Consider the following 23,557-nt stretch of genomic DNA (forward strand, 5'->3'; position numbering starts at 1 on the left):
ATACAAAGGTGACGCCTGATATAAGCACGTTATAAATGCTAGCACGTGTCTGTTTTCTTGACTAGCTGGTTTTTGCTGCAGCCCTAAACAGAAATGCAAAAAACCCATTCATCCATTTAGCCCAATCCCCTACTAGTAAGACATTATTCCATACAATACATATTCTCTCAGACTTCTTCAAGTAAAACAGTGCGCAGAGACTGAAATGTATGCACTGGGGCTGGGATTTACAGCTAAAATGTCCTGCTCTCACAATGCAAACAAAAACAAGCTCAAAAAACTCTCTCAGATAAAGCAGCAGTGATGATTTTTTCTGTCATCATCCTTTCTTTCAAGAAATGGTCTTCTTGGATGCAAGGATATCCTTTTGAGTGCAACAACAAAGTAAATCCACACAGCTATTTGTCACGTATCCTGTCAGTATGCTATCAGATTTAAAACAGTATGACTTTTGCAGTTAAATATTCCAAATGGCAAAAACATGAACTGTTAGTTTAAGTTCCAAATTTTGCTACACTGGGCATAGTGTAGTGGAGATAAACTTTGAAGCTGCAATAAAAGCTTGAAGTGAATCAACATTAAACAGAAACTTTCATATTTTCACACAAAACAGAATTTAAGTCAAAGAAACTGTGTAATTTAACCTAAATCTCGAAAGAGCAAGGTTTTCCAGATGAGCATGGTAAGATTCTAAGAATTCAAGCTGCCTTTTCAAGCTGAATAAATGTTGCTAATTTCTCCAAAAGAAAAAAAATGCAGGAGATACGCAGAATAAATCAGATTAATGTTTCGAGCCACAGAGCATCTGAAAGAGCAACAAATAGTAAGGAGAGCTTACTGAACAGTATCGATGAGACTGCAAGACCCATCTCTCTACAGAAGGTAGAGTCAAGCAGAGCAAAAGTTGTTCAGGAGTCATCTTGCTTCTCAACAACTAAATTGTCAAGGACTGAGGGAAATCAGTCACTTTTCCTCATTCAAATAAATAAGAATAGTTTTCATTCACTACTATATAAGGAAGGGATTCAAAATTTTAATATATGTAGGCAAATGTTGGCTGTACAGTGAATTTATATACACACACAACTTTTACGGAACTAAAAAGAAAGCAAAAAGCAGCTTTAAAATCTGACTTCAGAACAAAGAGGAGCTTATTTCCAGCTACACTTTCTAACTTTATATACTTTTTTGGTGCATCTTCAGATCCTGCAACAACTACACCTCAAAAGCAGATCCTAAACTGACATAGAGGATTACAGGTAACTACTCTGCAGTTGCAACAAACCACACATTTAGAGGACAGAGGGAGGCAAAGCATGTGTTTTCATAGATTTTGGCCCTTCTAGGTCAGAGAGCATTCTGACAGGAGATCAATCAATGTCAGAATTTTACCCACAAGTTTAAAATTCTAACTTTAACACAAAAAGAAAATCTAATTAATCTAGTGATCATTTTAGTGGATGAAACATCAAAATTCACTTCATTTTACTCCTTTATTGCCCTATCTATTATGACTTTGAACTTAACGTTTACCCAATTCTTTTTTTTTTTTTTCCTTTCTGAAAAGCAATAGAAACATCAAGTCTTTCTAAGCTAGGAACTGCAGATATTCGAATTAGTTCTGGTTCTGGACTTGCTAATTTCATTGACAAGAATCAGGGTAAGTTATCCTCCACAAGCCATCTTGCTGTAGGTAAATTAATTCCAGAATATAAACTTGCTTATTAAAAAAATTAGCTCAGGTATCTCTAGGCTGCATGTTGTAGCACAGTTATAATTCAGTCTTAGTCGAAACTTTACCTACCAACATACTACAACAGTTACAAAACAATGATGTACTCCAAACATAGATTATATAGTGTGATGATTGTGAAGACTGGTTAGTAGTGGTACAGGGAGGAGTGAAACTACTGAGAACGCTTATGCTTTTATTTATATGCTTATGCCTCAATTTTACTTTTCTAAGCAGAAAATTAAATTTCAATCAAAGCTGCTTTAGAGAATGAGAATTTATGATCACTGTTTTATACCATTTACAAATGAAATCATACAGAAGCTGAAATCTGCACAATGTCACCTTACCTTATACAACTGTAGTGTTTGAAAGTACTGGCAGCTTTCTGGCATTCCAAGCACAGCTGAATAGCTCCTGGATAGTCCTCTTCCTTAGGATAAAATACGATGGAAAGCTAATTTGGCTTTTGAAGCAAACACTGTAACACCCATTTTTGCTTGCTTGCTTATGTATAAACATTAAAAACAAAATATTTTGCCTCTTACATCTATACAGTAAAGTTAAAGGAAATGAGTGAGAGTCTACTGCAGAACTTAATGTGCAAGCAGTTTAGAATTAAAACAGACAACATGTTAGCAACATCTGAAAACACTATGTATTACATTACCTTATACAAATGACTTGCTGTTTTGTTTCCTTATGCATTCATACAAAACACATCAGAAAGCTTTTATTACAAAACAACTAACATCTTCCCAGTTAACTTTCAAACCTTTGTTAATACAATATGATCTATTCATGAGCAAGGAAAGAGGTAAGTTCAGGCACTGGCAGGTTGTTGCCATATTTTACAAAACCTAAAAAGACACAAGGAAGACACTCCAACATTATACCCAAATAAACACTATTTAATTTGACACATTCTATAACTAATTAGAAATTAATTTCAAGACAACCGGCTCGCACAAGGCCCCAGGACAAAAAGAACATACCTTAGAAAAAAAATATGGAACTACTGTCCTAATTTATAAGAAGAATACCCAGTAGGTAGACAGATCAATCAGGAAGTACATGAAGATGCCAGCACAAAACCAAAACAAAAACATGCACACAAAAATGTAAAACCCCAGGATCTTGCCAACAGAACATGGGCAGTGCCTTGGGTATAACTACTATTTTTGTGGCCTATTAGGTATGAGGCCAGAAAGGCTCTTGGAGGAAGGAAAACCCTCTTTAATAACTAAGAGCTTTCCTTTTTTGTCCTAATTACATCTGTTATATTACGTGCTTCAGAGAGCTCAAATGCAAAGCTGTTACTGGAATTTCAAAGTCATTATTGAAGAGTAAAAACGCAAGGGCAATTTATATTCGGCTATTATCGTAAAGAAGTTTCTGAAATGAAATTGGTTTTAACAGCAGCATTCTAATGCAGATCAAGTTTAGCTAAAAACACAAAAAAAACCACACATATTATCCATTAGATGAAAACAGAACAGTACATTGGTCTAAAACGATTGCTGCATTTACAGTTCTTTGCATCCTTCTCCATTGGAAACCTGGTACTTGCTCCATTAAGTCTGACAGAGCTCAAATCAGAAAGCCTGCTTGCATAACATATATCACTAATATATTCCAGATGCAGCTCACCCCTGTAAGTTATTATAGCTTCATGTCTGGTCTTTTTTCAGTTGGGAACCCTATCTAGATGTTCCTCTGGGAATGGCTACTAATAGCTCTCATGCATATTCCAAGCTACTAACTTCTTCTTGGAGTAAAGACAATAGATTGGCCAATATCTGGGATACCTTATTGGGAGCAGACCTGAGCACAGCTCTGTAACTGCACTTAGCCAGAAAGGGCAGTTGCAGCCCTCAATCTTTAAAAATCACTTGCAAATTATGATAATCAGACATTAGGGTCTGGGTGTGAATGCAACGCCCACACCTCTGTCTCAAGACAACTCCTACGAGTAGACAGTGAAGAGCTGATTTCCTGTGCAACAAAATACAGCACAGAAATGAAAAACTAATCATTGTACAAGGCTTACTAAGCAGAAGGCAATATTCATGCAGCCTGTAAATTAATACATTCTTGCTTAGTAAAGAATAAGAAAGCGTGCTGAGATAAGGTGTTATTACCCAAGATGGAATTAAACTCAAAGAATCTTAAGAGTTACAATTATTAAGACTCCATTTCCAAATTTAGTAACTAGGGATTACCATAATGACGTTCCATCCAGTATTAGCTGTAAATATTTGGCAAACTAGCAAGCCAAAATTTTTACATTACATGATTAAAATATAGTTGTCAATAAAATCCTGAAGCTGTCTTTCAAACAATCACCTTAAGACAAGATCTTATTTTTGCTCTGTGCAGTATCTATCTACTGCATTTTTAGGCAGTATATATACTGTATCAGTAGAATTTTCAGTGTCATGGCCTGCATGCTGCAATGTTTTCTACAACTGACTATTAAAAAGCCAACCCAATGAATAAGGAGAGAAGCTACTACACTTACAAATAAAATACTAAGTAGGGAACCCATATATAAATTTGTACAGTAATATACCAGTAGAAGTACTTTATCCAGACCCAGGATATCAACAATCGGCTAAATCTCAGCTTTTTTTTCTTCCAAATATCAAGCTAAGGCCAGTGAAGAAGTGTAAGTTGAGGGTAGGGAGGGGAGAGAAGACTCCACAGCACTCTCACTGAACTAACTCAAGCCTCAGTGCCCAGATCTAAAGGCAGGATTGAGCCTTTGACAGAAAACATTCCCCCCTCCCCAGCACAGGGGCTATTTAATTAGATATGAAGTATTTCTCACAACATTTAAAAAAAGAATAAAAATATAATTTCACCAGATGCACACATTCATAGCCTGTTTGCAAGAGGAAGGAAAGAAGGGGCAAAATTAAGATGACTGACAAAAGTAGACTTAGAATAGCTTCAAATTATAATAGTCTGGCAGGGACCTACCTCCAACATCTCACTCAAACGCACATCAGTTCTTTGCTAAAAAGAAATAGAAAAAAAAAGTGATAACTACACAGAAATGAAGAAAAATATTTTGCTACTGAACAAAAACAACTGTACATACCAGTGTTTTTATTGTTCTCAGAGACTTTAGCAGTCCAATAAGCAGCTGTCGTTTCCTTTGATTTGCAAGAAGCCCCAAACTAGTTTGTGTGAAGCCTTCCTTTGCTATATTCAGGTGTCTGCAAAAGTTAAAAATGAACATATTCTTTGACATGTAAAATAAAACTTATTTCTAATAAATTCTAACATGTCCATCAAAATACATGCTAGAAAATAAGTCTGTCAGCATTGTTAGGGAAACCCAGAAATTGAGATGATACCAACAGACTACTAAGAAGGTATGTTTTCCTTCTGCAGAACTTGTCTGTGGATCAGTGGTGTATCTCAAAAGGTTCCTGTTTTAAAGACAACTCCCAATTGAAAAAGTGAGAGCTGCAAGAGAGAAAGCAGCTGGTATTTTTTCCAGTATCTTTTAACTACTATTGCTAATTCCATTCAGCACATAAACAGGAAATATCAGCAAGCAAACTTTCTGGGTTTACAGATTTCTTCTTAAATACTTTTTCCCCCTTTCAATCTCTGCCATTATTTAAGCAAGATACCTTCTTCCATTTGTGCAAATAACAGCTGCTAGCTGAAGGCCAGTCTGCAATGATGTAACACGTTCAAGTTCCTACAGAGAAACATAGGTTAAATAAATATACAAGTTAAAGTCATGCTACACACCAGCGAAGGCTAGTGATTAGTAAGTTTCCCCTGAGATGTCATAATGGCTTTGTAGAGTTACTTTATCTGTTATTTATTTCATCATTTTAAATATGCTGAGCACTGGAACATAACATTAACATAAACTATCTTTTAAAATACAATTCTCTTCTGAAGAAAGACACTTGAAATCCATTTTCATTGCAGTGGGACCCTCTACATCTACCTACTGCACATTCAGCCTAGAATCTCCATACCATTAATGCACCACAGCAGAATGATCAAAGCTTCAGGGACAGAAGCACAGGGTTTAATATGCCAGAGAGCAGCAAAACAAAACAAAACAAAAAAAAATCATGTTTCACACAGCATTTTCTTGTTTAGAAGCACTTGTATTCCATCAATTGAATACATGTCACTTCATAATGAATGTTAATTGTATCCTGTTGAATTTCAGCTGAAAACTCTTCAGCACAGGTGACCTGAATTTAGCTTGATTTTGACTTCGTGAAGTGTCTAGCATAATCTCAACTCCTTTAAAAAAAATTAAAATTTCAATATAACTGTTAGGATTTCTTTTGTTAGGAACAGCACTGAAGAAAAGTGAACACTGTTCCCACACTAAAGAAAAAAAAAAAACCCAAACTTTTTTTTTTAAATACTGCTCATCATTTCAAAATACATCAAGTGCTTTCCATGGGGAGAAGGGAGATTTTCACTTTGAAAACTAATCTAATTCTAATGATATGACAAGTAAAAACAGGTTTAAAGTTTAGTTCACTTTAAGACCAGCTCCTGGTCAGTCTCCAAAGATACAAGTAATTCTGACAAATCACTGGGCTGCATCTTTCACCAAAACCAGTCCCTCCTTTATGTTACCAACGTTGGTTTTCGATAAATGACAGCTTAGTTGCTGATATGCATAATATCTTAAGGAACCAAATTCAAAGGTTACTTTCCTCAGTAGCTACTTCTCACTAAAAACATACTTTGCAAATGTCAGAGCTATTCAAAAGGCCATTGTTCCCTTTTTCATGAGGAAACGCATACAATAAGGAGCGACTCCATTCCAGTCTCGCCTCTTGCAAAGATTCTGTAAAATCTCTCCTTTGAACGTGACTGGATGGAGAGGCACCAGGAGAGAGTGCAGCCTAATGGTCTCCAGAGAGGGAGTCTGCCGTCCAGCATTTAGGGCTAAATACATTTTTTCTCTTCTCGAAGACAATCTTCCACCCATTGGTTGTTCCTAAAGAATGCCCTTCCTTCTAAGAAGGGAAAACAGTAAATCCCTTGCCTTGTGTCTGTGCCATGCCCCTCTCAGCCCACAGTAGTGCCTGTAGTGGGAAAGTAAGTCCTACAATGCCCACCAGAAATCTCTGATAAGTAAGCCTACTGACAAGAATAATTGTGCAAGCCTGTGCCCGTAAGTAACACTGAAGGATTATTGACTTAATCAGGCAAATATGCATTTGAGAAATGTTTTTAAAAGATTCTGACTAGCATGATGGATTTTTAACTGTCCCCTTGGAACATCTGAAAGAACTTCTTGGTATAAAACATGTGCACCTCACTAAGATGTTGCTGGGATAAGAATATCAACATGACACTGCAAAATGCAAGAAGCACATTCTCCACAGTACTATTATGCACTGAGAGGGGGTTTTCAAAGTGAAGCTGCTGGATTCAGAAGAAGCAGCACTCACTCAACATCAATTCCAAACATGCACAACAGCAAAACTACACCAGAACGATTTGATACCGTACAATTACTCTTTCTGTCCCCCTCTACGCTATCTTATGAAGACTTGACCACTGTAGCACTTACCCAGCCTCCTTCTGCAATAACCTCCCACTTGACCCCTTTAACTAAAACTGAAATAATATTACCCTTACGGCTTTTTCTTCCACCAGCTATTGCAGGAGATGACGCAAGCAATGCTCAGCCCCCCATTTTCCTTTAAACAGCAGCACTCCTCCTTCTACCCAGCAAAATGCCAGAGCACAGATGGGACACTCACAAGGTCACTAAGGCTGAATGCGTAGGCCACGAGCGTAAGCGAGCAGAAAAGGAAGTTGTGCCCTCTGGATGAAAGAGGAAAATAATTCCAGCTCCAAGACATCTATCCTGGGTTAACACCCAGGAGGTATAAGCCCTAGTCTGCAGCAACAGTGTATCAGCTGACCAGCAGGATGCAAGGAAAGGAGGGATGTAACTGGAAGAAGGTTAACGAGGAAGGAGAGGAGAGGAGAGGAGAGGAGAGGAGAGGAGAGAGAGGAGAGAGGAGAGAGGAGAGAGGAGAGAGGAGAGAGGAGAGAGGAGAGAGGAGAGAGGAGAGAGGAGAGAGGAGAGAGGAGAGAGGAGAGAGGAGAGAGGAGAGAGGAGAGAGGAGAGAGGAGAGAGGAGAGAGGAGAGAGGAGAGAGGAGAGAGGAGAGAGGAGAAGAAAGGGGAAAAAAAAAAAAAAGAGACCTCCACCACCAAACGCAGCTATCATTGCCGTCCCACACTCTCTCCAGCTTCTTGACCAAAATGAGAATTGCCATAATCACTGGTTTGACAATGCTCATGCAAGGTGCTGTACACACACAGAATTATCGACCACAGGATAATTCTCAGACTACTTTGATAACAATCCGAAGTTCCCACTTTGCAGAATTCTCACTGTCATTTCCTGGAAAGATCAGTTAAAATCAGGCAGAGCTGACCAAATGTATAGGGGCATGATTAAAAATAAATGGGTAGGAAAAAAACACCTTTAGAGAATCATTATGACAGCTGTTCCAGTTACGTTTTGGGAGCAAGGAGAGAAGATGTGCCAATATTCTACTGCAAGCAGCTAAAGCAGTTTTGCTTTGTTTTGCTCTCAGAGATCTTTGACATGTTGAGGCTCTATTTCCAGCCCAGTCTTCTCTTAGATGCTTTCTTCTCGCAACTGCCTGAGATTAGCGGCAGGTTTCTGGTTAAGTGCTCTTAAGAAAGGTCATTGCTGTTTTCTCTTACGGAAAAAGATCTGAAGCCATTACTAAACACACGCACTAAAGAAGCTCCTGTTCAAGTCCACTACAGGTATTAATCAAGCCTGTGAATTCATGTTTTCAGAAAGCCTTCTTAAAGTGGTCATATGCCAAAGCCTTTATCATCCTAAGGGCCTCCAGCTCAATACGCCCTTGGTTCTTTTCACTCTACAGATACAGGTTTGGCATACATAGACAGCTAGTTCCAACCAGGCACTAGCATCTCTACTAACAAATTACTAGATTTAATCCCTAATGAAACAAGAGCAGCATTGTAACAGCACAAAATGGAGCGGTTTACTCTGAAAAAGTTAATGTTGTCTTACCTGAACATATGCAGGCTGTTTTTCAAGAATCAAGTCTGCAACTTTCTTAGATACCTTAAAAAGAAGAATATTACATTCCCCTACTACAGAAAAATGGGTAGGAAAAAAACACCTTTAGAGAATCATTATGACAGCTGTTCCAGTTACGTTTTGAGAGCAAGGAGAGAAGATGTGCCAATATTCTACTGCAAGCAGCTAAAGCAGTTTTGCTTTGTTTTGCTCTCGGAGATCTTTGACATGGACAATAATTGAGACAGGAGAAGAAAAAAATAAGTCTCTCACACTCCAGCTGGAAATATGACACAAGGACACGATATACAGCGTACAAGAAATTTTAGCAACTTGGAACATGCCCAAGGAGGACAACAAATCCAAGCAACAATTCCTTCCTATAGCAGAATCATATTTAGACTAGGTTAAGGAAGACACAAGAAAGCCCTAATCCTGACTGGGGGGATGGTGGGGAAGAATTGGACACGTGTTTCTTGTCAAAAGTTTTGGCTTTGAAAGTTTTTGGTTTTGTTTTTCTAGAAGAAAGACACACACGGGCCATATTCCCTGGAAACCTCATGCCCTGTTCTCACCCCTATTATTCTTTAGCTGTATGCACCTTCCAGTTCATGTTTCAGCAGCAGCCGTGCACTGAAACCAACTCCCCTAGCTGCAGCCGGTTCCCACCATCCAGGCAGAATGGCCAAGACATTGATAACAGGTATTAGGATTATCCAGCATATCTCAATGAAGTTGTCTCTCAGCCTTGAGTGTATTTCCTTGCAAAACTAGGTCACCACCAGATGTCCTCTTAAACTTTAAAGAAAAACAAAACAACACAAAACCAAAAACCGCCACCCACTTTCAACTTCTTTCCTTATACCTCTTGGTGAGAAATACGGAACATTCATTTGCTCAACTTGTCACTAATACTTCACAAAATTTCACAGGTTTATTCTGGAAAAAGCAGTCTTAGGCAGAAGGAACTTGTTCTCTATGTATTGTTAACAATTCCATATTCTCCTTCTGTACATTTCATTGATTTAAAGACATGAATTAGGATTATTACTGTTATTTTACTTGCAGATACTCTCCAAATGTCACAGTTAATACATTCATTCCCTGTACCATATTATTCATCTTTAAAAGAGCAATGAATCAATAATTTAAAAAGCCTGAAATGTAACAAGTACGTTTCAGAAGCTGCAACTCTGATTTCCCCCCGTAAATTATAGTTATTACTCATTGTTACATTTCATTTGTTTTATTACATAATAACTCTGTACCAGTATTCACTAGAAACCCTTGCGGATGATTAATAAATTGGCAAATGAAAAATAAGAGAAAACAGGAACTCTAAGGAAAGAGTTTTTAAAACATTTTATGTTTTACGTTGCCAGAAATCCCTCAGAAAAAGAGATATTAGCACACCATTCAGTGCTACGTTGAACATTACTTTTCTTGCAATACATTGGAAAAGCTGAACATTCAGAAAATTGAGTTTCTAAACAGTTAGCACATCTGCTCCTTGTTACAATACTCATCACCAAGATTTACTTCCATGATTTCATACGATTTTGTTATTTACTGATATGATTTTTGACTATAAAAGCACACAACACAATATTAAAAGAAAAAATGCTTAATATCTAATGTGTTTAAGAAATCAAAATTTTTTCAGTTACGCTTCTGGCTAGACTTATAGAAAATACAACAAATTGCCTGAGGGTACAGAGGAAACAACTTTACTCACAGCAGCTTGCTGTTGTTTTAATTTGTCTCTGTACTCTTCCAGTTCTTGAAGACTAAGTACTGGAGGAAGCCTCTGCATGTAAGCAACAAATTAAATTCAGTGAGAAATTAAAAGGACCTTAAATACACATATAGTGTTAACTAACCAATCAATTCCATTAAAGAAATGTGATTATTGCTTCTGCAATCTAATTTGTAGAATTAATCCATTATTTCAAATGATGGATACTGAAATAGATGACTGTTAAGATAAACAATGTATTATCATAATCACATAATATAATATCATAATTACCTCAAAGTTACCTTATTTTAAGCCACATATGTATACACACAACCCCCCTAATCATTGAAATTATTGTGTCTCAGTCAGTTTGCCGAAAAAATACCCACAATATAGAACGGATTTTTTTTTCCCCTCCAACTATTTTGTCTTTTTCACAATAGTTTAAATTATGAAGCGCCTGTTAGCACAACTGATACTAATTCTACCATGTTAAAAAAGAGACTCCATATCAAGACGATATGCTAGAAGCTCAACACAAATGCAAGATGAGGTGGGAGGGTACAGTTTTGCATTAATGCAAGATATGAGAAACAAAACAAAAAATAGCTCATTGAAACAAGGATACTTTTGACCTTCATTTTTGTTATATTACTGTCTTTTCTTTTAAGAAGACAACTTACCTCTAACTCATACTTCACAATATCAAAGGAATCATTGGAAAAATAAACTTCTTCAATGCTGTTAATTATTTCTTGCTGAGCTTGAGGATCAGTTGGTTCTTCACGTAGTTCTCTGAGGTCCTCCTTCACAAAACAAAAAAGGATTTCCATGATGTATTATCACATCCTAACAAGAACAATGTTTTACCAAAACAAATACTTTTCAAAAGCCATTTACAACATTAGTACAAGAAGCAATGGCAAAGAAAAGAAAGATCAGTACATTGTGGCTTGTTCTTCCCATTACAAACTGCAAGATACTTAAAACTTTTCAAAGAACAATATGCAGACTTCAGTGTTGCAGATCACTTAAACACTTCTTCATCAATACATTTATGGCACAAATGCATGTTTGGTCCATGGTTTTTTCCTCCTGAAAGTTTAGAAATTCTCATAATAAACCAAAAATAAATTGGCAGGCAGAAGCAAAAAAACCCACAAAAACGTAACAAATAAAACCTGAATTTTTTAAACCAGAAGAACCATCTTTGTAAACATAAGGTAGACAGTGCCACTACAAATGTATAAGTTTTCAGTTCAGCCCTCAGAATTCACTTTAATGAAAGTCATGCCGTTCAACACTTGAATTTTTTACAGGCAAAACCAGAATCTACCTTCTTTGCACAAAATCAACAGATTTCAGATTTTTCTCCAACTAGCAGGGTGGTCCTCGCAGAGATGTGCTGTCAGCTTTCTGGAAGCTAATATTCAAGAGGTGAGCATCCCCTTCCTTGCTGTCACTGCCTCCTCTGGAAGGGCTTCTCAACAAGGCAGCTGCTTCCAGCAGTCGCAACAAACCGAGGCCTGAGCCTGAGCCTCCTCTTCCCCTCCTCTACTGGACATTTCAGCTAATACTAGCCCTCTCCCGGAGGCTGTTCCCACCAAAGGAATGAAAATCCTTTATCAAGAGACTCAAAAGGGAGAAGTGCCAGGATATTCTTTCAGCAAAAATCAAGCTAAAATGGATCAAATTGCTCGGTATTGGAATTTAACCCTGGTGAAGCGATCCAGCAGACTTAAGTGTCCCATAAAGATCCCAAGCCTCCCAACAACGCCAAGCTGTTACAATGCGACAAGGTGCCGGTATCTTCATCACCACGAGCTCAAGGGCTTATTTTGCCAGCTTGAGGCATCAGATTTTAGATTTTAGACTAATTGACTGAACAACGACTAACTTGCTTATTTTGAACATCCACTGAAATAAGGTCAATTCGTACACCTTATGAGGCAAGGTGACATTTTAAATACCACGCAAGGTGCTGTTTCTCTACACAATGAGAGACAGCCAAGGGCTGACAAGTGAAGGGTTTGGAAGAGCATCAGAAGGAGCCGCTGCTCCTCTAAAATACCTCTGGAAGGAAGAAGAAAAAATTTTAAAAAAAAAGGGGGGGAGGGGGAAGCAATGGCTCCGATAGAGAGAAAACCGGATTTCAACCGGATTTCGTGTCCCCGAGCGGCAGCAGCCCCTCGGTGACACGAGCGGGCCCAACGGAGGCCAAAGGAGAGGCCGGCCGGGACGCCGCCCCGCCGCAGGCCGCTCGGCCCCGGCCCCGGCCCCCGGCCGCCGCGCGGTGCTCGGGCGCCACCCGCTGGAGCGCGGGCGAAGCCGCGGCTGGAAGGCGGCTCGGAGCGGAGCTGGGGCAGAGGGTAACCCGGAGAAAAGCCACCGAGGAGCCGCCTTCTTCCTCTCCCGTGAGGGCCCAGGGGCCTCGGATCCCCACAGACGGGCCGTCTGACAGCGCCTGGTGCAGTCGCTGCCGCCGGCGCGTCCCGGCGGCGGCTGGCTGGCGTGCGGCGGGATGGAGAAGCCTGCCTTGCCTTGCAGCACGGGGTGAGGGAGCACCCTGCCCCCGCCACACGGGCACCCGGCAGGAGGCTGTGCCAGGGAAGGCATGGACGAAGGGAGTGCACCGACAGACGTGAGAAAAATAAGGAAATAATACACGTAAATAACAATATAACAACAGTAATTAACAATAACGAAGCAAAACGATGCTATTCTTTAGACAAACTGTTTAAAACAGATTTTGAGCACGGTCCCGCTCTTTGCGAGCACAAGTCCGCAACGCCACAAGCCACAGCAGCACCTTGCTCGGACAAAGGCAAGGGCTACGCAGCATTGCCTGCGGATGGTACCAGCACGACGGGGAGCCGGCACCGGAGAGCCCGTGGCACCACACCGGCAGCGGAGAGCCCATGGCACCACACCGGCAGCGGAGAGCCCGTGGCACCACACCGGCACCAAGGAGCCAGGCAGGCCTCTGCGCAGGCAGACCTGTCCCTCCAGCTCCAGCCACGCAATTCACCCAGCGGTGACACCTTTCCACCTCACATTTCAGCTTCACTAAGAGCATGAGAAACAGAGGAGAGGAGGGCAGGTTATGAGGGATGAGAATGAAAAGATTCTTGAAAAATAGTCCCTTTACAGTCTCTTCCAATTTCTTAATCTATGGGTTTGAAGTTTCCATCACATGAGGGTGCTTGGATTGGCAGAGGATGCACACATTCAGATTCAATGGCATACTGCTCTTGCAATAATTTAATTTATAAAGCAACGGATCTATCATAATTTAAACTATTGAGAATGAATACCATATGTATTCCTGCCCTTTAAAACAAACAAACAAAAAATTATTTCCCTCTGGACTCCCTAACAAATGGCAGCTTTATGCTGTACATCCCTCTATAAATTAGCTTACATCTTACAGTACATTGAGTTTTAGCTATATAAAACTAAAATTAAAAATTACCCAAGACAGGCAACAGGGTCGGCTTCATTTGTCCACCAAACCATTGCAAATCATCTAATTTATCATCTGATATTTGGCTACAAGTTCCTGCATGGTTGGTTGTTAAAAGAAAAAAGAAGAAAACCCAAGAAGAAATGTTTAGGATCATTTGAATTCCTAGACTACTGATATCTTGTCATATTGGTGAAATGATATGTCAATGCCATAGGTCAATGTGACTGACATCCCCTGAAGATGTATTAAGAAGCCATTGTGGAGACATATTCTGGATTTAGAGCCATGTGATAATAAATTGGGAGGGTTGTTTTTAATATGAGCATTTCAATGAAACCTAATCAATGACCTTTCTGTCTTTGTAGAAGACAAAAAGGTTTTTCTGTTGTGTTTTCAGCACAAAAATAAAGTTGATGTGGCTAGGAAAATTACTAAGAAACCATTTTAGCCTGTCTCAGAAACATCATTCATCTTAGTGTTTCTTGCCAAAACACTACCTAGGAAAATATTTATTAAACGGACAGGGTTTTTCTTTATCTTGTTCATTCTGTCAAGAAAAGCAGTCTAGTGACAACAACTCAACAACTCTCCAGGATAAACTTAAGCTCCCATATAAATTACACTATCTGCCACCAGACTATGCCATGATAAACTGCAGCTTCCAGTGCATCATGCTCCACTACATTTCAAATAACTAACATGCTCAAGGCCAATCTATTCACTCACCACTGAAGGAAGCAAACGTCCTTGGCTAAAGTTTATTTGCTGATATTCAATTTTCCTCATCCCTTCAATCGGAGATACAAAAAAAAATTTACTATATACATATGAAGCCCATAGTTTCAGGGGCCTCAGGGAAGACCAGATTTTGCACTGTGGAGCTAGTACTCACACACTTAGCAGAGGTAGAGAGAGAAGCTCTATTAAATCCCTCAGGGCACTTTTCCACCTCAAAACTTTCCTAACTATTGCCACTTAAATATCTGCCTTTAAAAAAAAAAAGTCAACATTAAAACATGCTTGTTGGTAAATTTTATGTGAATTTTATGTAAATTCAGCAATTCCAAGTGCTATTCTGAATAGAAAAACCTATAAAAAATTGGGACAGAAGGAATCATATGATGATAATCATGCAGAGAACTTCGCCATTGCTAAACTGAATTAATTATATACATAGGAGATCAGGAAGAGCAGCACACTGACACGGTGGACCACACAGTATTCATTTCAATCCACCTGCCCAGGTTAACGCGCACATCCAGCAGTAGGAACTCTCCAAGCAATAACGGGCCAACACAGCCATCTAAGATGCTGTTCCATGGGCTACTCATTTTTCCAAAGTTTTGTTCAGCAAGAGACTTCACCTCCTACATAAAACTTGCATCACTTGTGGAGTCACATATGCAATTTTTTTTTTTTTAAATCATACTTTCATGGAAAGACAATTTATCCTGTAAAACGTACTTCCTTTCAGGTTGCAATTAGCGCAACCCTAAGCAGCAGGTCTCTCTTTCATAATGCCACCTAAATAGATCAGTGAAAGAGTTTCTGGGGAGACAAAGAAAAAAGGGGAAAAAAGGGGAAAAAAAGGAAAACCTGTCTGACAGCTTTGCATACTTGAAGAAGCCATTGCTAAATAAAACACACGCTTCCACACACTTCTCACATGATTTTGCCTCCCTGTTCTATTGAAATAGAAGTTTACAGGTCTAGGAGCCTATGGCAATTCCTTGAAATATATTTCAGAAGAGTCATTTCATCACAGACTCATCTGAAATGCAGTTCAGCAAGTTTTAGATGACTTACCCAGCTATTTCCCAGTGCATCACACTCCCACTCTCCTTGTATTCTATACTGCCTGTAACACCAAAACCGATATTGCTCTGTTGAATGAAGCATTACTGGTACAGGGTTGAAACAAACACCTTCTGCACTCCAGCCACTATCAACTGAAAGACTTGGGAAGTGAAGAGACTGAAAAAAGTTAATGGATACTACTCAGAGGAAAAAAAAAACACAAAACTAAAAAGTTTCTAATCTAATTAGAAGCTGAAGGTCAGTGATAGCCTATGCACCTCTACACACAGCGTGCCAGGGGCCATGCGCTGTACTCATTTGGACACAGCCTCCCTCCCTTTGTCATGAGCCAAAAACACACCAATGATCACACTGTCAATTTATATCCCTCCATTCTGAGCTTGGATAACACCTGTGTTAAAAGCTAATCCTAAATACCAGGATGAGAGCCCTGCTCAAGAGCTTCAATCAGCAGGTACATTGCAACATACTACCACCATGAACTAAATGTATAAAGTATTTTTTACATATATACACACACAATCTTTTAGTTTTATCTATATAAAAAGATATGTTTATATATTATATATGTCTCAATGTATATATAACTGTATCTATAAACTCACCTCAAAACTTGGTTTTTTTTCCTTTTTTTTTCCACCCCAGCTAATCCACAGCTAGGGAAGGCAGTCCCACAGGGAAGTCTGTGGTACTCCCTTACCTTTCACATGAAATGCCCAGAACCTTCTTTTGAGCTTTCCTTCTTCAGTATGTATAGACAGTACTTATTAAAAAGCCCTGACTCCACCAAAACAAATGTTACATTGTGAAAATAATTCTCCTGGTGGAAAGAACAACAAAGCCTGATCCACAGAACAGATATTAGTCACGCCACTGCTTAATGCACCCCTGAAAAGCACTCAGCTACTGTTGGGGAAATAGAAACCCACACAGACTAAGAAAGCCACACTTCTGTGTCTATAGGAAAAGCATTAAAAAATAAACTTTCAGTGTTGTTTACCACCATAAGCCACAAAGTCAGCTAATATTTGTATATTGCATATGAACTGATTATCATCAAGATAAACATGAGCTAATTCAAAGTCAACTCATTATTAACCCTACACACTTGAATTCAAGTGTACAAAATAGCTATCTCACCCTTTTGTGACAGAATCTACTAAACAAAACTGTTACCAGCTTGGGAAACAACAAAGCTGACAATAACAGAATGGTTCAAAACGAATTACAGCTCCCAGGGCAATCAGGGCACACAGATGAAATAAGGTATCTCAATCAAAAAAGATATGAAATCTCTCTGCAGACAACTTTCTCTTCTAGAAATCCAGCCTTGCAGTTCAGATTTGCCATATTGACAGACTATATCACAGATTTAAACTACTATACACTTATTTCTCTGTGTGACCAAGTTGGTGGTATGAGTCTGTATTACAACAGAAAGTAAAGCATTTTTCAAGACAGTTGCAGAACTTATTTGAGTACTGGGTAATGTGAGTACATACACTCGGAGGTGTTCAGTAAAATATTCAGGTACCAAAACATTTCATTTTTTAAAAATAAAAAATAAAAAATTGAGGAGCACAGTCATCACTTCAACATGTTTGCCAGCAAGCCACCAGTCAGCAAACCAACAACTTTCAGATATCAAGAACCAAATTAATTGTGCTGCTTTTCCCCTCAGGGGATCCAATGTCAACATATTCTTCTTCTGTGCTCCATAGTTCTCATTTGACCTCCAAACTAGCACGACAGTCCCCCATTTCAAAAACATGGCTTTGTCCCTGGAGTTAGCATTATCTATCAATGGCTTGTGCTCTTTCCAGTAATTCATGCTGGCTCTGCAGCCTTTCATTCTGTATGCCTCTCTACAGCTTTAACTCAGCTTTTAACACTTTACCTGTATCAATCTGGAGATACCACTTGGAACGTGGAAGTACGATGATAAAAGTGCAGCAACATAACCGTTCTATCATCAAAACAGTATTTGGCTGGTGAGCTTGAGATTTTTGTTATTCCAGACATAAACAAAACCAGTTACTAAGATGTGGCAGCAGAGAACAACATATGCTCTCAAATAGCAGCCTGCAACAGTATGAAGTTACACTTTTACTCATTGCCTTTAAAAATCTGCACCTTTTCTTTAGCCTTTACTTTTGCATTCAAAAGTGGATTCCCTTTGCCAAACTTGTCCATTATTATAAAATAATTATTGAGAGGCATTAGCCTCAATTATCCAGCAAAGCTGCTTGATCCTGTAATTATAACGCACTTCTGATTTGTGACATCAGTACGTTGCCATGGCATTGAATATAGCTTCAGTTCAAAACAAATACCAATATCCAAAAGCTCAATGATTTTCAACTTCCGTGCAGTACTGAAACCTAATCACCTTAGCGGTTACTCACAAACCCAGACAACACACGTGTGTGTGTGTCCCCATCCCCCAAAATTCCTCTTTTCAAGAAAGGGTATCTGAATCTATGCTTACAGTGACAGGAGACATTACAGTGCCTCATCCGATGTCTCATCATTTGAAAAGTAAAATCCTACAATAAAGGTTTCAGCAAAGTTAAGGAGGCATTATAATATAAATCCTTCCTCTAAAAGAAAAGGGCCAGAAGTAAAGTTACCATGACAAATGGCTTGGGACCGTAGTCAGAAGTTAAACTGATCAAAACTCAGTAGTTTTATTCAACATTCTCTTAGAATCATAGAATATCTCAAGTTGGAAGGGACCCATAAGGATCATCGAGTCCAACTCCCTGCTACTTGCAGGACTACCTAAAACTAAACCATATGACTAAGAGCATTGTCCAGATAATCAGATAACCAGGCAAATTTATGAGTGTCAGAGACTCAATACAGCTTGTTGACAAGGTAAGAGTTAATGTAAGCAACTCAGAATCTATATTCTGAATATACAATGTATATTCTGAATATAGTAGTTATTTTGAGAACTACTCACCTAAAACATTTTGGAAGGAAAAAAACATATTGAAAGACTGAAAAATATAAAAGTTTTATGCTGTGGCACAGAAGGGAATAATACTCTAATTTTATCAACTTTAAAAAAAGTAATCAGGTGAAAAGTTCTAACACTGATGCAATCTTGGCTTTTCAGGCACAGAATTCATAACTGCAATCAGATTCCGTTTGCAGAACAGTTGCAGATAATGTTCTCACATTACAAATGCTTGACATAAATGTATGAAAAAAATACAAATTATTGAGAGGTATTTGTTTTCCCATTGTTATTGATACAAGGTTTAGGCTTACCAGACACATAACATCTAACTATTATAGAATGGAAATCCAGCCAAGATACCCTACATCTACTTTTACCTGGATAGTCAACTTGGCAAAAAAGACAGTTTGAAACTTGATGCTCAGTGGGTGGCAGAAATCTGCAATTTTGAAATCTAAGCCATGGAGATGAGACAGTTCTTTCAACATCACTGCAACTGAATACTTTCGCTCTCTGAAATCAATATATTGGCCACTGTTTAACAGAGTATTATGTACCAATTCAGAGATTGTTACTTGATTTTTTTAAAAATACAGTAACACTGATTTTCTGGTCTGCCTCAGTACAAGTAACATATTACACAGCACTTATATAGAGACAAAGAAACACAATGGGGTTTTGGGGGTTTTTTTAAACTACTGTAAAATAAGGCATCCAAATTCAAGTCAATAACTTAAATATCTCATTCGTTAAATCAAAGTCCAAATTAGGAGCAAATAATAAACAGCATCCACAGCAAGTCTTGTGAGTCATCCACTCAGATCAACAGGGTTTAAGGAACAGTCAAATATTGTGACAGTTGTTCCCTCACATGCAGATTATTTAGCATGATTTGTGAGACAAGAGTGAGCTCCATCATTGAAGTAGTGAGATCCAAAAAAAGCCAAAAAACTATTATTATTCTAAGGCTATAACATTTAAAGTAGAACATGAAGTTAATTATATATGCTGAAGATTAAACCCATGAAACTACGAAATATACTTATGGCACCAAAACGATGAAAAGACTAGAACTATACAGGCTACCCATCTAGCATCTACTTTCCAAAGTGAAAAAAAAAAAAAAAAAAAGACACTTTTCTTTTTCCTTCTTGTTTTTTTTTTTTCTTCATTCCAGCAGGAAACCTAGATAATATTAAGATCAGCATCCAGTGACAACTCAAAAGTTCCAAGAAAGAAAGTTTAATGCAAGTTCATTCTGAGCCCGTGTACTGTTTTGCCTCACAGCTCTTAATTCTTTCATAAAAATATTTTAAAAGATTTTCAGCAAGAAACAAAACTGTCAAAAAGAACAACAGCAAACCTGGTGTTAAAAAAAAAAAAAAAAAAAGAAACAACAAAGTGTCATCTAACTACAAAATGAAAAACTAAAAATGAAGGGGGTGGGGGTGGAGGGACTGTGTATCTTACCTTACTAGGAATCCGAAAGCTTTCAATAGGACTGAGGTCATGAACACTCTCCTGAGGACTTCTCAGACCCTTTAAAAGAATTTTAATAGTCAGTTAAGATTGTTTACTTTATGTATCTTGCAATCAAACTTCACAAGTCTTAGCTAGTGTTAAATATATACCTACAAATCCTTTAATAAATTACACTGACATAAGGCTGGAAGGCTAAGACCTTATTCTACAAACATTTAAGCAAGACCATTGGTGTATAGATTATGCTCCTCAAACATCTAAGTATTTCCAACTTTATGCTGCAATATGTACCTTTTCAGTACAGTTCACTAACATTCCCTTCATAAAGTTCACTTATATCCTCCTCTCAACTTCCAGATGTTATTTTAAATTTTAAAAAGTATGTGTCCAAAAAACATACCATACTTCATTCCACTAATTTAATGGTTTAATGGAATCAAATAATCAAATTCAAGTTAAGTGCCACCTACTCTGTACCAAAATTATATTATTTTTGCTTGGCAGCATATTTGTCTATTTACCATGTAACACTATTAGGACTGGCTTTCCTTATGCAGAACTAAACTGAAAAAGATGCATAATCCACATTAGCTGTTTTATATAATTATTACTCTTTAAAACACATATAGCCACATAAATAGAATATACTCTAGTAGACTGAAGCTTTGTACAGGAAGCATCAATTAACCAGCTGAGTATGTGCTTGCTGAACATCCACACATTCACAATTTTATGAAGCAATACCACAGAACATGCTGCTTAGCGCATTTTCTGCCAGCTCCTAGGCAGAGGTGAATCTAAACATTCAGGTTTCAGATATGGTTCTGACTCCAGCTTCCCTTGAGACTTCAGGGTGTTCACTTGAGCCACAAGTTTCAAGCAGACTTCTCTCCTACTCTTGTGGTAGATGCTAACAGTACTGTTTCCAAGCCCCTTTCAGGCCCTGGGTACCTACACTTTCTTTGAAACAAAAGGACCTATGCAATTACTATGTGAGTTTATGATGACAAAAGTTTGTATTTATCCTTTGAAACTGATAAAGTGTTTTAAAAGTTCATCACCTTTGTGGTAACTACTACATTTTACAATTGTTTTGTTTTCCTAGGATGGAAAATCTCTTCATTTTGGTTTTGATTCTCAGATTTCCTTGCACATAATTTCAAAACATCCTCCCTTTCCAATTACCACCACCAAAGGTGACTCACCTCTATGCATCGAGAATTCAAGGTAACAAACAACCAAAGCAACTGCTGCAGCTTCTCATACTTCACATGAAATCTTCCACGCATTCTCTCAAAAATCTGCACTACTAGCAGCTTATCTTCAGAAGCAGTAAAAAGTTTCACTTATCAGATGCTAAATGGAACTTAATCCTTCCCAAAGGCTGAAAATTGCATAAGTCGCATCATTTTCAGACCACAACATTTCCACACTGGGCAGGCTTCCCACAGCTCCTCTTAGTCAAGCTGAAAACTGATTGTTTACCCCTATACTGAAGGCGAGCAGAACATTATTTTGGATATTCAGCTTCCATGCTGATCTCCATTTTTAAGCCCTGTCTCCCATGTTAAGTATCACAACTCTGAGGACACAGTTTAGAAAAAAAAAAAAACAAAAGTTCAGTTCCTGACTTCCCCATCATTTTCTATAACTACCTAGAATATCTGACGTGGTGGGTGACTCAAGTGATTTTTTAAGTTCTCAAATTTAGACATATGGGCAAACAGGCCTCATTTTAGAGGTATTTCGTATACGTGAATGACTTGAATGCTCTTCTAAAAACACTCCTTTAAAAAGGCTCGCAACCTTAGAAATACTGGTCCAAACGTAGACTAGATCTACACAACCCTAGAGACAAGTGGCACACGGTGAAGCGGGCTGGCAGACACACACGAGGTGCCCTGGCACACATCCACCGTGTGCCCACCCGGGTACTGCCCCGGCACCTCCCCAGCCTCGCCTCCCTTCCCACCACAAGCGTCTGCTGTCGGACCAAGCCACGTTACGGCACCGCGGCCCAGCGCCCCAAAATCATACGTGACAAAAGGCAACTGCCGCAGACCAGTCGTGTCACCTTTAGCGCCAGTCTGTCTGTTATCGCACAAGCTACGTGAGCGCATGCTCCCATTGCTTGATTAAAGAGGAAAAAAAAGCTGGATGCAGGCGTACCAAGAGCTCATGCACACCACGCCTGCCCCCTCCCCAGGAGCAGGTCGGAGGGCCATGCCCGCGCCCCCGAGGCCCACCAGGGTGCCCGGGCACGGCCGCACACGCCTGCCCCGGCCCCCCCCTCGCCACCGGGTCCAGGCACGGCGGCCCCGGGGAGAGCCCGCGCTGCCCTCCCGACGCCAGCCGCTCACCTGGCGGGTCATCAGCGACTTGATCTTCTGCATGGTGGCACCGCCGCCGCCGCCCCGACAGCGCTCAGCAGCCCCGCGCGGCCGCGGGCCCCGGCCCCGGCGGGCACGGGGAAGCCATGTTGGACGCCACCTGACAGAGCCCGCCCGCTGCTCCCTGGGACCGGTAGTCCTCGGGCGGCGGCGGCCAACTACAACCCCCGTCAGCACGGCCGGGAGGGCGGGCACCCGAGAAGGCAGCGGGGTGGGGTGGCTCCTTCCGCCGCGGCAGCTCTGAGGCGGCCGCTGTCTGCGGGGCGCGGGGGCGGCCGGGCCGCGGGCGCCGAGAGGAGGCGCGGGTCGGGCCCGCTGCCGTGCCCGCGGAGCGGGGAGCCGGGAGCCGCGGTGGCTGCGGGAGGCGCCTCCGCACGGGGAGGCGGAACTGGGCCGCGGAGGGGAAAGGCTCCGGGCGGCAGAAGGGCGGCGCCGGTGCGGCCCTGGCAGCCCTCCGGAGCAGTGGAGGGAGCTCGAAGTCTGGCAGCCGGCTGTCTGAAAGCGCGGCTGAACTCGTGTCACCAAAACCCGTGCTCTGCCTTGGCCTCCTCGTTGGGTTTACGTTCACGAACGCCTCGAGTGGCCCAGCAGGCCGAGGGTTTCCTTGGGGTTTGGGGGATGTTTATAGGGTATTTGAACATTGAGGTTTGCTTGTTTAGGCTTTGAAAGCAGTTATCCGAGACGACTGAACGAGTCTCTGTCTAAAGAGACAGACCAGCTAGAAAATACACTTTGAATACTGACCGTGTTCTGTTTGCCTGGGGTTATTTCAGGCGTTATGCCGAAGAGCGTTGTGCCTGTTCACGGATGATGCAGTTTTGCATCACCAAAACAGGCTTGTGCGTCTCTATAACTCGGTTGTATAGATCTC

The 23,557-nt window shown here is 40.1% G+C and overlaps 1 protein-coding gene across 5 annotated transcripts in view; it reads right to left on the bottom strand.

The window, feature by feature from the left end:
* The window catches only part of VPS50 (VPS50 subunit of EARP/GARPII complex), a 100,165-nt gene extending 77,293 nt beyond the window's left edge, over nt 1-22,872 (bottom strand). For 2 of the 5 annotated variants that reach the window (XR_014229057.1, XM_082320354.1), the window contains exons 1-9: nt 22,657-22,872; nt 20,285-20,353; nt 11,249-11,371; nt 10,563-10,634; nt 8,819-8,872; nt 5,377-5,447; nt 4,836-4,953; nt 4,715-4,750; nt 2,083-2,165 (exon numbers count right to left, since the gene is read on the bottom strand). Coding sequence is in view for 4 of the 5 variants with exons in the window: in XM_082320354.1 (XP_082176480.1) it covers nt 2,083-2,165; nt 4,715-4,750; nt 4,836-4,953; nt 5,377-5,447; nt 8,819-8,872; nt 10,563-10,634; nt 11,249-11,371; nt 20,285-20,353; nt 22,657-22,689 (659 nt within the window). In the remaining variant the exon portion in view is untranslated. The remainder of the gene's footprint in view (nt 1-2,082; nt 2,166-4,714; nt 4,751-4,835; nt 4,954-5,376; nt 5,448-8,818; nt 8,873-10,562; nt 10,635-11,248; nt 11,372-20,284; nt 20,354-22,656) is intronic. The other 3 variants (XM_082320356.1, XM_082320357.1, XM_082320355.1) reach the window with 2 other exon arrangements.
* Nucleotides 22,873-23,557: the final 685 nt, after the last annotated feature.

Source organism: Platalea leucorodia (genome assembly GCF_965183815.1).
Source record: "Platalea leucorodia genome assembly, chromosome: 1".
NCBI classification, from domain to species: Eukaryota; Metazoa; Chordata; class Aves; order Pelecaniformes; family Threskiornithidae; genus Platalea; species Platalea leucorodia.